This window comes from Hippopotamus amphibius, chromosome 4, assembly GCF_030028045.1.
Source record: "Hippopotamus amphibius kiboko isolate mHipAmp2 chromosome 4, mHipAmp2.hap2, whole genome shotgun sequence".
Lineage (NCBI taxonomy): Eukaryota > Metazoa > Chordata > Mammalia > Artiodactyla > Hippopotamidae > Hippopotamus > Hippopotamus amphibius.
In genome coordinates, this window is record NC_080189.1 from 50304025 (window position 1) to 50316992 (window position 12968).

Here is a 12968-nt window from a genome sequence, read left to right on the forward strand (position 1 = left end):
TAGACATTTCATCTGAGCATGCTTTTCTTTTCTATGTCTGATTAGGCTGTAATGCTTTCAATTATGTCTGTAAATTGTATTGGATACGTTTACCTGATGCCCATCGTTGCTTTGGAGTTCAGTTTTCTATTACATAAACACAAGTTGAACATTTTCGTTTTAATTTATCGAAGTCTTTGCAGGTATAGCTGCAAGTACTCAGCCCCTGGGGAGAAAAAATGCTTTGCGCTACTCAACAGCGACCCCTGTGTTCAATTAAAGCTCCTTATGATACAGCAGCTCTTTGTTGAGTTGAAAAAAAAAATGGCAGGGAGGGGGAAGGGCTGGATCAACACTGGAACAACAGTAAAATGAAGAAGACTAATTTGAAAAATAGTGTGTTTTTTCAACTTAATGCAAGTTAAGAAGGGAATACCCCTATACAGATACCACAGAGATTCTTATTCTTTACTTTCTGAGTTAAATTCAACAGAAGCTTAAAACAGGCAAGGGGTGGAGAGGAGGGGTGTGGCGGGGAGGGGAGAAATGAGGCCAGTATCAGTACTTAATTTATTTTGTCTTAGATAAATATAAATATCACAGTAATTAAAAAAACATTTGAAATGAACTGCAGTTCTTAGAATGGGTAAATTGAAGACAATTTCACTTTATAATCTAAGAAGTGTTCTTTTTTTTTAAACAAAAACAAAAACCACAGAAGTCTTTTTGTTTGTTTTTAAATACATTTACTCTTTTATTTATTGGCTGTGATGGGTCTTCGTTGCTATACACAGGCTTTCTCTAGTTCACTTTCTCCTCATTGCGGTGACTTCTCTTGCTGTGGAGCACCGGCTCTAGGTGTGCAGGCTTCAGTAGTTGCAGCACGTGGGCTCAATAGTTGGGGCTCCTGGGTTCTAGAGAGCAGGCTCAATAATTGTGGCACACGGGCTTAGTTGCTCCGTGGCATGTGGGATCTACCTGGAGCAGGGATCGAACCCATGTCTCTTGCTTTGGTAGGTGGATTTTCAACCACTGCACCACCTAGGAAGTCCCACCACAGAAGTCTTTAACATGCCAGTGACTAATCTGTGTAGAATATTCTTAACTTATATTAAATATTATTGAATTTATAGCTTTAGTAATGATCTTTTTGCTGTGTGTATATATATGTGTATATACATGGATATATACACAAAAATGTATAATGAATATTATCAAAGGATAATAAACTAACTCTCATTTTCAGAACTTAAAAATTTTTTTGTTTACTTCCACATAGAGTTTAATAGATTTAAGCCTGAGCATCTAAATTTTTTCACAATCCTTCCACAGAATCATTAACTTTATTGTTGTATTTTTATATTCTTAATAGTGTTATATGCTAAGTGCTAAGTTATGGTGATGTAGTTGAAGTGTCCTAATACTTTTTTTCTCACAAGATTTATTTTATAGTTCATGATATGAAATATCCTTAGAAAACTCATAACATAAAAATTCTTACTTTATTAAGAATGTAAGGATACTCTAGCAACTTTGAGCAGTTGAGAATTCTGTGATCTTTACTACTGTATATTCCATGAGCTGTCATTTCATGTTCAAACATATTTTTACTAGCACTTTATGAGGTTCTCTCTTACCTCCTATTTTAAATCAGACCACTCTTCTTTCCGTGAGAGAAATAGTATAAGGGATCACTGAATGTTCTGAGAAATACTTTGAACATCTTGACAGAAAGAGAAATTAGCATCTGAAGAATGAGTGGTATTTGTACATGTTTCTTGGAATTTTAATTGGGGAAGAAACATCAGCATGTGTGGTGCTCATAATGGTGTAATCACTAGGACGATAAGATGGTCATCTCTATGTTCTGCTCTTATTGTCTTGATGGGAGATAGCTTTACTTTCAGGGTAGGAATGACAAATGATGGTACAATATCAAAATTTTAAGAAAACAGACATGAATATTGATTTTTATTATTTTGAAGGTGTTGTCTTGAAGGAGGCTATTTCCTCTACCAAAAATATGGTGGAAGTAGGGTGCAACCCATCAGATGGATGTCAGAGGATACAAATATCCTTTTGGAGAGCTCAGCAGCTTTAATCTGGATCTGCCCAGCAGCTATGATCTAGAAGTAATACTAAAGGCACTCTAGGATTCCTATGGAGATTTTTCAGTATGATTTTTTGGGTAATAACTGAGGGGGGTGGTATTATCTTGAATTTTTAACGAGTAACTTGAATTGTTAACACATCATTGATATGGTGTTAAGCATACATTTTTCTTTGTTGTTCAATATGGATGAAGAATGAGTGCTTCGCTCATTTGCTATAATGGAATATAGCAAATGTTTGATTCACTCTTTTAAGAAATTATGCTAAATGAGTGTGTGGAAAAAAAACATACCACAAGATTTTATCGTGGGGATTAAATGACGTCAAACCAACCAATCAGCCTGAGATTTGGACATCATCTAGAAAAGTAGCCTGAACATAAAAAAAGTTACATATCACTGAGTGAAAAATCAAAAGTGTCTAGTTGTAAATCACCTTGTTTGGATTTAAAAGGTTTATATGAGTTTTAAAGCATTTTTTCCGTAAAAGATTTCTGCTCTTGACAATGCAACTGAGTATTTTTAGTCTGTTCTAATGTAATCCTGTGATTTTTACTGAAAATATAAAATGTTCATATGGCTTTGAATTATCAATTTCTCATCATCATTTTTCCAGTTATTGAGTAGGTAAATGGAATTAACTTGAATTATTTTCTCTGTGTGTTTTCCGTGCTTTTCTTGGTTGCTGTTATTGTTATTTTGGTTTTGTTTGTTTTGGATACACACACTGTTTTAACCTGCTTCTACTTTTTTATATTCATCCTTGTAGGGACCATCATAATTTTGGAACTGTATCCTTTTGTAACAGGAAGAAGCAGTTGTACACTGACTTTCAAAAACTCTTACTTTACCTAAATTACAGCAGATATGTATTAAAATAGGATCTGTTTTTACCTAGTTCAAAAAGTTTTCTTTGTTTTTCCATGAAAGTGACTGAATTTAATAGTAAAATTGACCTCTTTGACAAAGTAACACTTTTAAAGATGGCTAAATTATAAGAGACTTTTCTCTGATTCTTTTTTGTTTGTTTCTTTATAATATTTTTAAATTTAATTTTTACTTTATATTGGGGTATAGTTGATTTACAGTGTCGTGTTAATTTCAGGTGTACAACAGAGGGGTTCAGTTATACATATACATATACGTATATATATGTTCATTCTTTTTTCTCTGCTTCTTTTGTAGGTGATGCAGAAGATGGAGACGAATATGATGACCCTTTTGCTGGGCCTCCAGACACTGTTTCATTAGCCTCAGAAAGATATGATAAAGATGATGAAGCCCCCTCTGATGGTATGTGACATTTTCCCATAGAATATACCTGTTGACACTTCCACACAAAACAATGCAATGTGTAAAGGTGGTGGTCTGTCGGATAGCAGATCAACACGGAGGCTTCAGTTAACTTACCTTTACCAGAACCTTTTAAGGAACCAAAGAGCTCTCTCTAGTGGTTTTCCTAAGTATGTAGTTCCTTCTTTTCCTAGGAAATTTTCTTTACTTGTATTTTTAGGGCTTGCATCATCATATGAATATTATTAGGAAGGTTGTTGGTTAATTTAATATCATCAGATTCTTGCTTAATTTTATTGTGCTGCTTAATGGCTTGTGTTTATTTTATAAATAATGAAAAAGGTTTTTGATCTCTTCTTTTCATGAAAACTTCATACAAAATGAGTTCATTCTGCAAAAAGAAAAAGAGTTCATAAAATATTAAATTAATTATTCCTACGTTGCCTTCTCTCATTGAGACAGGTTTTCATCAAATGCTTCTTTTAATATACATTTTCATTTTTCTGATTGTCATCTAAAAATATCCCATATTACACAGTGATATTATAGTGTTTTCTATTAATTGAAATGGTAATAAAATTGACTATCTCTTAGTAATTTTTAAAAATTTGCCAAAGTTATGAAATTTGTCTTCAGCATAGCATGTGCTTTCTCTGTTAAGCCACCCAGTTGAGTGTATCTGAATTATAGAGACCTATAAGGGTGATATATAGTTACAAATTAAGAATGTGTATTGATAAGTTAGCCATGCATATTAATTTGTGGCACTCAAAGTTTCACATAGACATAGAAATGAATAATGCCTTCTGCCGCTGTATGATGATCAAACTGTGCAGTTCCATCTCTAAATACAATTGCTGAATGAAAATATGCTTCCTGCAACAGAGCACTCCACATTTTATGTTATCCAGATTATTCCCTTTGGAAACATAAATTGCTTTTATGAGGTATAAAATTATGTCTATTGCAGAACAGGGATAAGTCAAGTACATGCATAAGTGATAAACATTCTAACCACTGACTCAGAACAACACCATCTTTTTTTTAATATTCAGAACTTTGTACAATGTGTAGCAATAATAATCACATCCATTTTATGTTGAATTTTACATTTTGGCAAACATTTAATATCTATTTTTAAAAGGAAAGAATTTTCTTTTATATTCCCTATTTTTTTTTAAAGATGCACATTTTTCTTCGGTCACATTTTTTATCTGAAACAGAGCATTACCCTTTCTAACCTGATCTTCAGAAGTATTTCTACTAGAAACTATTTTATAATTGATGAAGTAATATTTTAAGGCAAAACAATGAATTATTATTTGAGTTGAACTATTTTTCAGACACATTACAATGGTTTGTTTTGCTTCTCTGTAAAATGTTGGTAGTTAGAAATGATTATGTTTGTGTACATATACAGAGAATATTTATACTCATGATAATATATAGATACGTATACATACACACACAGAATATATTCATAGAATACATATGCTCAAGATTTCTCAAAATAGCATAAATATTTTTGATGTACAAGAGAGCATTATGTGCCTTCTTGAAAAAATTACAGCCTAAGAAATCCAACAATTAAATATCTGTGAGAGCCAGTAATTTGTTAGGAAAAGTGAATTGCTATTGTATAGTGCATTTACATGATTATTGTGTTTTTTTCTTTTGAGTAATTTATCATATGTTTGTTTTCATAACCAAATATACAGGAAGTATATTAATAGCATTAAAAAGATGTACTGTTAAAACATTATCAATATTTGAATATTATTTAATAAATTATATTTATGTGTAACTTAAATTTTTGTTAAATATGGCATTTTCATCAGTGTTGACGTAAGCAATTCTTAGATTTAAAATTTAACTTTTAGTATTATTCATTTTTGGTATCTAAATATTGCTAATTTTGATAATTTTACATTTTCTTCTAAGAATATTATAAATTAATTTTAAAATTACCACTTGAACTTTTAATTTCCACTCTAAAATATCATCTAGTCATATTAGTTTTTCTCCCTGCAACTTGACTTTATATGTGTTCTCTTTCTTTGCTGAGTAAGTTTTCCTTTGTTGCATGACCTTAGTCTAATGATACATTAAGTATAAAATGATGGTGCATTTAACAATGAGGGTAACCAAACTAGCACAGGCCACCAAAAGGCCTTTTGTCAAATCAGATTGTTGTTTTGTCCTTTTGACTTTTACCTTATGGTGGGCACTAACAAAGTATGTGAACTTTTGATGGATTATAAACTCCAAATGTGATATTTATTTTTCATAATGCTAATGTAATTTCCAAGGTACTGAAAAGGTCAAACCTGCACATCTCTGTGTGCATTCTAAGTCTGTCTTTTCTTTTAATATTTCTTTTTCTCTGTTCCTCTGGTTCAAAAGTTCACTCAGTTCCCAAATGGCTACCTAATTTTCCAGTTATTCCCTCAAGCCATATGTGTTTTGGTTTCTTTATGGTTTATTAGGTACTGTAGGAAAGTAGCATAAGTTATATCTTCTAATGAAATTCAAGCACACTTCAGTGATGCTTCGACTTGATTGCTGGTAGCAATTAAATCACAGCCAAAGAGAATAATGCATAATCTCACAAGGTCCAGACACCCTATAGAAATTGAAAGGAAGTGAAAACAGAAAACAAAAACAAAGTCTTCAAACCCTGCCAGACACGCTGTTTCCAGCCTGCCTTTTTTTTTTTTTCTTTTTTCTTTTATTGGCCAACTGCCTGATTGATAGCAAAATCATAACTTGCTGCATGCTAACAGGCAGAGTTCACTTGTAGGTTATTGTGAACTGATAAAGGGTTAGATGGAGTTTTGATTTTTGCATTGGACCTCGGTACACCAGATTAATGGAATTTCAATGAGCGACTAGAGTAGCCACAGCTTTGTCAGAGAAACAGATGGAGATTCTATAGTCATGTCTACTCATTAATACTAGTTGCCTGAAAGGTGTGCTGCTTCTCTATACAAAAGAGTTGATATAATTGATTTTTGAATGGTGCATTGAAAAAAGGTACCTTATTGATGACTAGAATTGTAACATAGATGGTGACAGATTTTTGTAAAGCTTGTAGCTTAAAAATATTGTACTTTGTAATTTTTTCTTCTCTCTTTTTGGAAACACTTTTTATTTTTTGAGGGGAAATACATTTTATAAATGATGGCATGACTGCTGTTAGTTTCATATTTATAAAATTATGTTTATTAGAAATTTCATTTTATTAGCTTTGTGCTTTTATTTTTTTCTGAAAAACTTAAATCATAATGGTTTCTAGACTATCATAGATCACTGTTAGAAGTTTTATGCTATTGTATGGCTGGATATATTGAAATGTTAATAGAAATGGTGCATGTCAGTAATCAGATAAAATTAGAGATGATGAAACTCAAAACCTTAAAGAATATCTATCGTATATGTTAGAATGTTCATTTAGGCACTAAGATGGTAGATGCAGGGTAGCTTTTAGATACTGTAAAATAACTTGAGTTTCCATTTTTCCATTCTGAAATCATTTTTCACTCATTTCCATTATTTGTGGAAAAAAAGCTTCTAACTGTATCGTATTGTGTAAAGTCCCTAAGGTAAGGTGAAAGGATTCAGTGAGCTAGAAGACATATATTGGCTCTGCCCGTCGATGATAGGTCGAAGGATCCCAGTGGACATTTGTTACAAATCTGATTCAGTCCTAGACCATAATCACTTTGTGGATAAGAATCTGGACCCTCTAGGGCGTGAATATAGGAAGACTAAAATGAAGCTAAAGATATAAAACAGTCATTTATTGTTCTGGTCTCTTCTTAACTAAAAATTCCCAAGTAAAATAGGTTGCTAAAAATGGTGGGTAGTATAAGAACATAGGTTTGTATGAATAAATACTGGTTTAGGTATGGAACTATTTTTAAAGTTTGGGATTGAGAAAAATGGCTACACTGCTTTGATCATAATTTATAATAGTAGATAATGTTTTTTTCTTTTTTGGTGTACTTTTTCTTTAAGAAAATCCAGAATATGAAAACTTGAATTTATAAACATATAAATCACTTATTCCCAAGGATTACTTTAAAGATTATCTCCATGATGCCTATAAAAAATGAACTCTCATAATGCATCTACCACAAGCTTAGATATAAACCCACCTGTGTTACATACAGATTTAATGTGTAAATTTTTTACACATTATACACTAACTTTTGAGGAAATGTTTTTGTGTGTGTAGAGTTAGGGGTAGCACTAATGAGTTCTTATAAAAGCCAAGCAATGGATGTTTTATTTTTCTCTGGGTTCCAGTAGAATGTGAAATAATGTTTAAAACCAGGAAAAACGGGTTTCATTCAATAACTTACCATTTAGGGTAAATGTTTTCCAACTATAGTATCATGTGGTTTTTGATAATAAAAATCATATTTTTATATTTTATTCTGAGAATTTAGATTAGTTTGCAACTTACACATATCTTTGTATACAAAACATTGTTGTACTTGTGTGTGTGTGTGTGTGTTTTACTTTTTTGGGGGTTCTTGTAATATACCAATTGCTTGCTTGTGTTATAGCAATATAAACACAATAGTTATTTTAGTCCTTCTGTAATGTGCATAGCTGAGCTTCAGGTACTTTGGTAGAAGTGAGGGGTTATAGTTTCAGGAAATGACAAAAAGTTGAAAACATGTTTTTATACTGAAGATATATATTGTGTGATTGGAGATGTAAAGAATACACAGATGTAAAATATTTTTATTATACAGTGGCACACATGAATAAAATAAAAACACATATCCATTGAGAATCATTTTTTACATTTTTATGCCATTGAATGGGAAAATACATCACTATAAAACAAAGTGGACAAATAAGACTATAACAAAACGGGCTAAATAAGAAATATTGCAAAGGTAAACAAAATTATGAAAAATAATGCATCTTTAATACAGTAAATTAGCAGTTATTTACACAATTCATGAAGAAAGGAACAAGATAACTTGGCAGGGCAATGGGGGAATTCAAAGATGAAGAAAACAGATTCCTATTTTCAAGAGACTTGTAATCTAGTTAGAAAGGGCAGATAGCCACCTAACATAAGGCAGTCAGCAATCTAAGTTGTAACAAGGCAGATTCCAAAAACTAGTATGTGTTTAAATATTTAATTGATTTGGTCTGTACCAAGGCTGGTAATTGGTTTCATTGACTTTCTTCCCTTATTTGTTGACTGAGTCAGTCATACGTTTTAGCATCATGTTGAATAAACCAAAACATAAACTTTATCCCTGCATTCTGAGAGGTTGTGAAGTAAATTGTAAACAGAGGGCCTTTTTTTAAAAAGTGAGTTTTGCATGGTTCTTGAAGTTTGCTAGAGAGGAAGTGGGAAAATATACTGAAAAGAGCATTTAGTGTAGAAGTCCAAAAACCAGGTTTTTGTACTGATTGATAATTATTTTGTTGTCAAGGTCAAGTCACCTAGCCTCTCTGGATTTTTATTTTCTGATTTGTGAAATGAAGAGTTTGGATCAGGTGATTGTTTAGGAGTTCCCTATATCTCCAAATGCTTGTGTCCACATTTCAGAATTAGTAAATTTAATGGTGGCACAGAGGTGAGTTGCCTGGAGAAGGTAATGACCAGAGGTGATGTTGAATAGGAAAGAGTGGAGTAGGTCTTAGAGGTAAGCAAATGGTGGACAGTGAGAGCTGAATAGCAAGTTGAGGAGTTTACCTTTGATTTGGTAGTCGTTAAGAGATCCCTGAAGCAACAGACTAATGTGATGAGTGTATATTTGAGGCAGGTTGTCCTGGCAGTTAATTATTGGATGCATTAAGGCAAACAGACCATCTAGGGGAGGCAGCGAGCTAAATGGCTTGCTACAATATTTTTAATCTTGACAGCCTCTCTGTGAGGTAGATATCATCACTATTTGACACAGGAGGAAACTCAGGGATAGAGAGGTTAAATGAAGGTCACATAAGTGGCAGAACTGAAATTTGAATTGTCTGTGTGATTCAGAGGCCCAGGCTCTGCTCTCAAAACCACTATATTTTGTCTCTTCCCCAACTAAGATACTGTTGCTTTTGGTTCAGAGGGTGTTGATAAGAGCCTGGGTGGAGTAGTAGACATTGCATTGAAAAGGAAGGGATTCTTTTTGCCCCTTCCTACCCAAAGTATGGACTGCAGACCACTGCAACAGTGTCACCTGGGAGCTTGTTAGAAATGCTGTCTCTGTCCCCACCCATACCTACTGAATCTGAATTAACATTTGAACAAGATCCCCAGGTACATAATAAAGCTTGAGAAGCTCTGTTCTAATTGCATTTATTACATGGGCCCTTGTGGCTGAAAAGAAGGGTGAGCCATTGTACTTGGGCTGGATGTGCAGATGTGCACTAGGCATGGCACTAAGCAATCCCTTGAAATGGGTAAAAAATATTCTTTACTTTCTGCACTCTTCTGTGGTCCCCTTCCCAGAACTACTGTCTGTAGGTAGTTGTCCCATTTTTGAATCTGTTTCCCCCTCAAATCAAACTCTCAGTTAAATACAGTGGAAAGGCTCTGATAAATTACTCCTCGGAATGTTTGCATGTTAATAGAGCAATACCTTAACCCAAGGGAGGTCAAGTCCCACTCACAGATCTTTAGATAGCAGCACTGGGCCAGTGGTAAAATTATTTTTGACTGTTGCAGATCTCTGTTTTATACAATTTAGGCACTTAACAGACTTATCTTTCTTGCTATATATATTTGGATTTGGCTTGAGGTCTTTGTTTGGAGAAGTCACAATGTATAACTTCCTGTTTTCAGTTGTGTCTCCTGTTTGCAACCTGCGCCAAAGTGTGAATTAAGAGTTTAAACATTGAAAAGCAAAGGTTAAGACCATAAACTAACCCACTTGATTTTAGAGGAAGGCATGCCAGCCTGGTACGTGATTCCAAAGAGAGCTGCCTTCTTCTGAGACAAATTCCTTAGAGGTGACTATGCTGGTGGTTGGAGTAGCATCTTTAGGAAGGAAAAGGGATTAAACAACCTTTAATTAATATTTACTGAGGAATAAGTTTGGCACTGAACCAGATTCTTTCATGTGCATTATTTCTTTTAATTGACTCAGAAATACCCCATGAGGGAGACATTTTCCCTGTTTTGCTGCTGTGGAAACTGAAGCTCAAAAAGTTTTAGGTCTCTTGACTATCATATCCAATTTAGAAGTAGCAAACTTCAACTCCTTTGATCCTTCTATGCCATGCTACTTAAAAAATAAGCCCAGTTTTTTTTTTCCTGCTTAAAAGAGGCATACATCTGGTTAAAAATGAAAATGAACAGGAGGGTATGCAATAAAACATAAAAGCCTCCTTTTCCAACCTGCTGTAACCCCAGAGGCAGCCACTTGTTACAGTTTCTTCTCTAGTTACTATAGTAACTTGGGACACACTACTTCTAGTTCTTGTCTGCTCAGCCTTGAACAGTATCTGTTGACTCCCTCTGTGATGGATGATTCTTCACACCTCCTTTCCCACTTCTGCCTCCTGATTTTTTATTATTTTATTTTTAGTTCTTTTTGTGTGTGTTTTTTATTTATTTATTTATTGGCTGTGTTGGGTCTTTGTTGATGCACACGGGCTTTCTCTAGTTGCGGCAAGTGGAGGCTACTCTTCATTGTGGTGCACAGGCTTCTCATTGTGGTGGCTTCTGTTGCTGAGCACGGGCTCTAGGCACCTGGGCTTCAGTAGTTGTGGCACGCAGGCTCAATAGTTGTGGTGCATGGGCTTAGTTGCTCTGAGGCATGTAGTATCTTCCTGGGGCAGGGATTGAACCCATGTCCCCTGCATTGGCAGGTGGATTCTTAACCACTGCACCACCTAGGAAGTCCCTGTGTTTGCTTTTGACTTAAATAACATTCTTCTTATTTTATAATGTGCCAGCCTTAGACAGTGGCTGCTATTAACTCTTTGTTATTAAGTATGTGGAAATCAGTGCATGTAGCTTTCTTTCCATGTCTCTCTCTTCTCTTACATTCCAAATTTGTTCATTAAATTATTTTTGCATCTTTAAGGTTGGTAACATTTATGCTTGATTCTCTAATTCTAAGCTGACTGTGCTTTGTCTACAAGTTGCATTTTAAACATTGGTCCTTTTCCTTCATGTTATTGGTTTTCCTCAAAAGTCTGGACAGCCTTGGCTATTGATTCCTGTTTATGAGCATAGTGTAGGGGATGTGTGTGGGGTTCCTTTGCTTTTGCGTGTCTATTATCCTGAAAGCCTTTTCCTTTGAATGGGAGGTCTGACTGGGGGTTGTGAGGAAAGTGGGCAAGCCTTGCTTAGAGGCAGCCTGCCTACATCTTTTTGAGGAGCACAGAGGCAAACTGCGACCCCCCACACTTGTCAAAATAAGTAGGACATTACCAAGGCAGACGTTTGAAGGCTTTTATTAAACCTTCTAAAATTATGGCTCTTGAGAACACATGCACTTATGAGTTAAAAGGGATGACTTTGATTTTATAGAGTCCATCAACAGTTTGGATGTATAGTTTAGGACTCTTACTCTTTTTTTAAAAAAATAGCTTTATTGAGACATAAATAACATAACCATAGAATTTACCCATTTAAAGTGTATAATTCAATAATTTTTAGTATATTCACAGAGTTATGCAAGCATCACCCCAATTAATTTTAGAAAATTTTCATTGCTACGAAAAAGAAACCCTGTACCATGAACAGTCACTCCCCGTTGTCCCCAAATCTGCCCCCTCCCCCACCATGGGCCTAAGCAACCACAAATCTACTTTCTTTCTCTATAGATTTGCCTAATCTGGGCATTTCATGTAAATGGAATCACACAACATGTGGCCTTTTGTGTCTGGCTTCTTTTACTTTAACGTAGCATTTTCAAGGTTCATTCATGTTGTTGCACATAGCAGTACTGCATTCCCAATAATGCTTCATTTGTGTGGATATGCCACATTTTGTTTGTCCATTCATCAGTTGATGGATTTTTGAGTTGTTTCTTCTTATTATTAGTAACGCCACAGTGAATATGTGTGTACAGGTTTTTGTGTGAATATGTCTTCATTTCTTCTGACTATATACTGTACCTAGGAGTAGAACTGCTGGGTCGTAACGGTAACTCTAAGTTTAACTTTTCAAGAAATTGTCAAACAATTTTCCAAAGTGCTATGCCATTTTATGTTCCCACCAGCAATGTGTGAAGGTTTCCATTTCTCCACATCCTCTTCAACACTTGTTATTGTCTGTTTTTATTTTAGCCATCCTAGGGGGGTGTTCAGTGGTATTGGTATCTCATTGTGGTTCTGATGTACATTTCTCTGATGACTAATGATGTTGACCATCTTTTCATATGCTTATTGGCCTCTTTTATGTCTTCTTTGGAGAAGGCCTGGTCAAATCATTTTTTCATATTTCAATTGGGCTGTCTTTTTTATTAAGTTCTAAGAGACCTCTAGCTACCAGTTCTTATCAGATATATGATTTGTAAATATTTTCTCCAGTTCTGTAAGTTGTCATTTGACTTTCTTCATGGTGTCCTTTGAAGCACAAAGGATTTCAATTTTGATGAGGTCTAATTTGTG

General features: G+C 34.4%; 1 protein-coding gene across 4 annotated transcripts in view; it reads left to right on the forward strand.

The window, feature by feature from the left end:
* The window catches only part of SKAP2 (src kinase associated phosphoprotein 2), a 180892-nt gene that overhangs the window by 14850 nt on the left and 153074 nt on the right, over positions 1 to 12968 (forward strand). For all 4 annotated transcript variants that reach the window (XR_009053157.1, XR_009053158.1, XR_009053159.1 and 1 more), the window contains exon 4: positions 3276 to 3383. Coding sequence is in view for 1 of the 4 variants with exons in the window: in XM_057731328.1 (XP_057587311.1) it covers positions 3276 to 3383 (108 nt within the window). In the remaining 3 variants the exon portion in view is untranslated. The remainder of the gene's footprint in view (positions 1 to 3275; positions 3384 to 12968) is intronic.